We start from the raw sequence: 3,544 nt of genomic DNA on the forward strand, positions 1-3,544 counted from the left end.
TCAGCAATGCTTTTAAACTCATCCGCGAGGTGAGCCTTTAAAAATCTCCTACATGGGCGACTGCGTTTTTTTCTAAGGCAACAATTTGCCAATCACATGCACGTTGACCTCCTCAATTTTACGCAGTTGTAAAAAGAAGCCATGAAGTGTTAAATGTTTGAAATCTACACGCGCCGACATTCGCGTGCCGAGACGGGAACGGGAGAGACGCACGCGCTTCTCTAATGCGTCTGTGCGAAAGACTCTGTGAACTGAGAGTGAGAGAGAGAGAGAAAACATTCATTTAAAAAATAAATCACCGTCTCAAAGTCGAAACCCTTTTTCTTGGTTCTGAAGAAATAAATAAAGAAATCAAGCTGGCTCTCACTGTTTCGAACCCGACTAGTTTGACAGCTGCTCTTCACCCCCTTTTGAGGACTGTCAACAGCAAAAGGATGGCATCAGAACTGGCAATGAGCAACTCCGACCTGCCCACCAGTCCCCTGGCCATGGAATATGTTAATGACTTCGATCTGATGAAGTTTGAAGTGAAAAAGGAGCCGGTGGAGCCCGATCGCAGCATCAGCCAGTGCAGCCGCCTGATCGCCGGGGGATCCCTGTCTTCCACCCCGATGAGCACGCCTTGCAGCTCAGTTCCCCCTTCCCCAAGCTTCTCTGCGACCAGTCCGGGGTCCGGGAGTGAGCAGAAGGGACACCTCGAGGATTTCTACTGGATGACCGGTTATCAACAACAGCTGAACCCGGAGGCTTTGGGTTTCAGCCCCGAGGACGCCGTGGAGGCGCTCATCAACAGCAGTCACCAGCTTCAAACCTTCGATGGCTATGCTAGAGGGCAGCAATTTACCGGCGCGGCCGGAGCAGGAGGCACCATGGCCGGGGAGGAGATGGGATCAGCAGCCGCGGTGGTTTCCGCCGTTATTGCGGCTGCCGCCGCTCAGAACGGGGGACCTCTCCACCACCACCACCATCACCACCACCCCGCTGGACATCATCAAACTACCGGGATCCAAAACAACGGCAACTCAGGAGGAAATCATCAACATATGCGGCTGGATGACAGATTTTCGGATGACCAACTAGTTTCTATGTCAGTACGAGAGCTCAATCGGCAGCTACGGGGGGTCAGTAAGGAAGAAGTGATCCGGCTCAAACAGAAGAGACGGACCTTAAAGAACAGAGGCTATGCCCAGTCCTGCCGCTACAAGCGGGTCCAGCAACGGCACGTCCTAGAAGGAGAAAAGACCCATCTCATCCAGCAAGTGGATCACCTCAAACAAGAGATCTCCAGGCTGGTCCGGGAGAGGGACGCCTACAAGGAGAAATACGAAAAGCTTATCAGCAATGGCTTCAGAGAAAACGGGTCCGGCAGTGACAACAACCCCTCTTCTCCGGAGTTTTTCATGTGAGTTTCGGCACTAAAACGAGAAACTGTTTAACTGCTTGAACCATTAGAGTAACCCAAGTAAATAGTTTTTTTCTTCCTCTAATGCGGCTTGTTTGAACATGACACACATTTGCCAACATTCTTTTTTTTGTATTATTTAATGATTTATATGAATGGGGTGTAGATAGCAATCGCTCGACTTTATTCTCAAGTAGGAAAGAGAAAAGGCTTGTCTATCTTTTCACAACTTTAGACCTCCACCTGCTACATCAGCTTTTCCCTCCTTTTGTTTGTTCTGAAATTATTCTTTACCTAATTTACCTAACTTAATGTCTTTCTCCAACTAGCAGAGTTTAGGCCATTGTTCTGTTATTCTGCTTTTGGCCTATAATTTCGTGGCTGCAGAAAATTGTAAGAAGAAAGTCGAATTTTGCTTGCCGTCATGAGCAGTTGTGTGAAGTGATAACCTACCGAACATGCGTCAATATAATTATCAATCATGATTTTTTTATTTCAATTTTGACAGTATAGAAATGGTAAAACTGAGACTGCCATTCAACCCCATTCTGACCTCATTCTTCTGAAGTTGTGTCTCTAATTGAGCCACAGAAGTTTATTTAATGGACTGCATACATTGTTTTAAAAAGCAATATGTCCTTGTTCACCCATGCATGCTGGCCATGTGCGGTATCTTCCTTTTTGTACTCAAATAAACTTCTATGGATGACTTCAGCATGACATCCATTACTTCATTGTATGACATTCACACTTTTTTGGGATCTGCTTCAAAAAAGTGTGTTACATCCTCTCCCATTTCTTCACCAGACTTCATCCTCTCCCACTGTGAGAGCGACCATTTTGTACAAAGTTGTTTGACTTCAGTGATGCTATTTGGGGTCGATGGAGAACTGGATTTCGCAAAAGGATTATGGTTCAAAGGGATGAAATAATTCTGAAGGCACATTTAATTGATTCCCCCTTCAGATTGACTATATTTATTGTGAGCCTGAAATTATTATTGTCAAAAAAGTCAACAGCAATTTCGGCAATTGCGCTTCCCTCATGGAAAACAGGTTTTGGTCGATACTGTGTTTGGTCCTGTACTGTATATTGATTTTGTTATGGTACATGAACTAAATGGCTTTTCTATTTGAGGCTATTGTAATATTTCACTTGTACAGAAACTAAGATTGTGATATATAAGGTGCGCTATTTCAGCGTCTCAATGCGGAACAATCCTGATGTTCATATGAAGCCAGTTTTGTACCATTTCGTATATTTTGACCAAAGTGCTATTCGACAGACATACGTGTGTTAAAATATTCTTTTACTCAAGCACTAGCCTACCGATGATCCTGGGATGTTTGGAATTCATTTGGAACTTTGATATCTGTATCATCTCAGAATATAATGTCTTTTACATTTCCATCAAGTGTCACTCATATTACTGAACAATTGGCATTATCTTAACATCTATGGCGTTGGATCATGGACATACATTCGGTCAAGCAATGATACACTGGCTGTACAAATTGAAATGACTACAACACATCAATAAATGTCAAAGAATTAAAACTAACTGTCCTGTCCTCATATATTTGTTAAAGAGCAGTCTAAACAGTGATCTTGTGTTTGACTTGAAGGTGAAAATATGTTTAATAAATAAACATAAAATAACTCGGTATCAAGTATATCCATTTGCACAAAACGAATGTTGCAAGGTTGTCTTAAATGATGGGAAAGATTTAATGTGAAAAAGCAGCGGAACACTTGTTGGTCATTCAAATTTAAACAAATTATTTCATACAAATCTGTCACCGCCAATAATCCTGTATAAGTTACATATACGTACATGCGTTTAACCTCTAAGTGGACATCACACATTCTAAACTGGAGACTGTTAAAGTCTTGAGCAGGAGTGTGTGAAAACAATCGCATGCTGCAGGACAGTGCAAGGTTCAAATCTTCACAAAAGCAAAAGGTAACGGTGAAGTATTTAGCAGACTGAGCAAGCCAAACTAGCAAACAAAAGCAAACTACTGTTTCTCAGAAATGTGTTCAGTTCAAACTTAAATCCTAGTTAATAATTTACGAAAGACAAATATTTAAATATACATAGACATAGACAATGTTACAGATCGGTTGGGCCCTAAAGATTTT

General features: G+C 42.4%; 1 protein-coding gene across 1 annotated transcript; it reads left to right on the plus strand.

Moving 5' to 3' along the window:
- Positions 1-434: 434 nt before the first annotated feature.
- mafb (MAF bZIP transcription factor b) lies at positions 435-1,406 on the plus strand (the record flags this gene model as incomplete). Its single annotated transcript, XM_080842833.1, has 1 exon — positions 435-1,406. The coding sequence occupies one exon, from the start codon at positions 435-437 to the stop codon at positions 1,404-1,406; it is 972 nt and encodes a 323-aa protein (XP_080698959.1).
- Between the last annotated feature and the right edge of the window lie 2,138 nt (positions 1,407-3,544).

Source organism: Sprattus sprattus, assembly GCF_963457725.1.
Source record: "Sprattus sprattus genome assembly, chromosome: 7".
Lineage (NCBI taxonomy): Eukaryota > Metazoa > Chordata > Actinopteri > Clupeiformes > Clupeidae > Sprattus > Sprattus sprattus.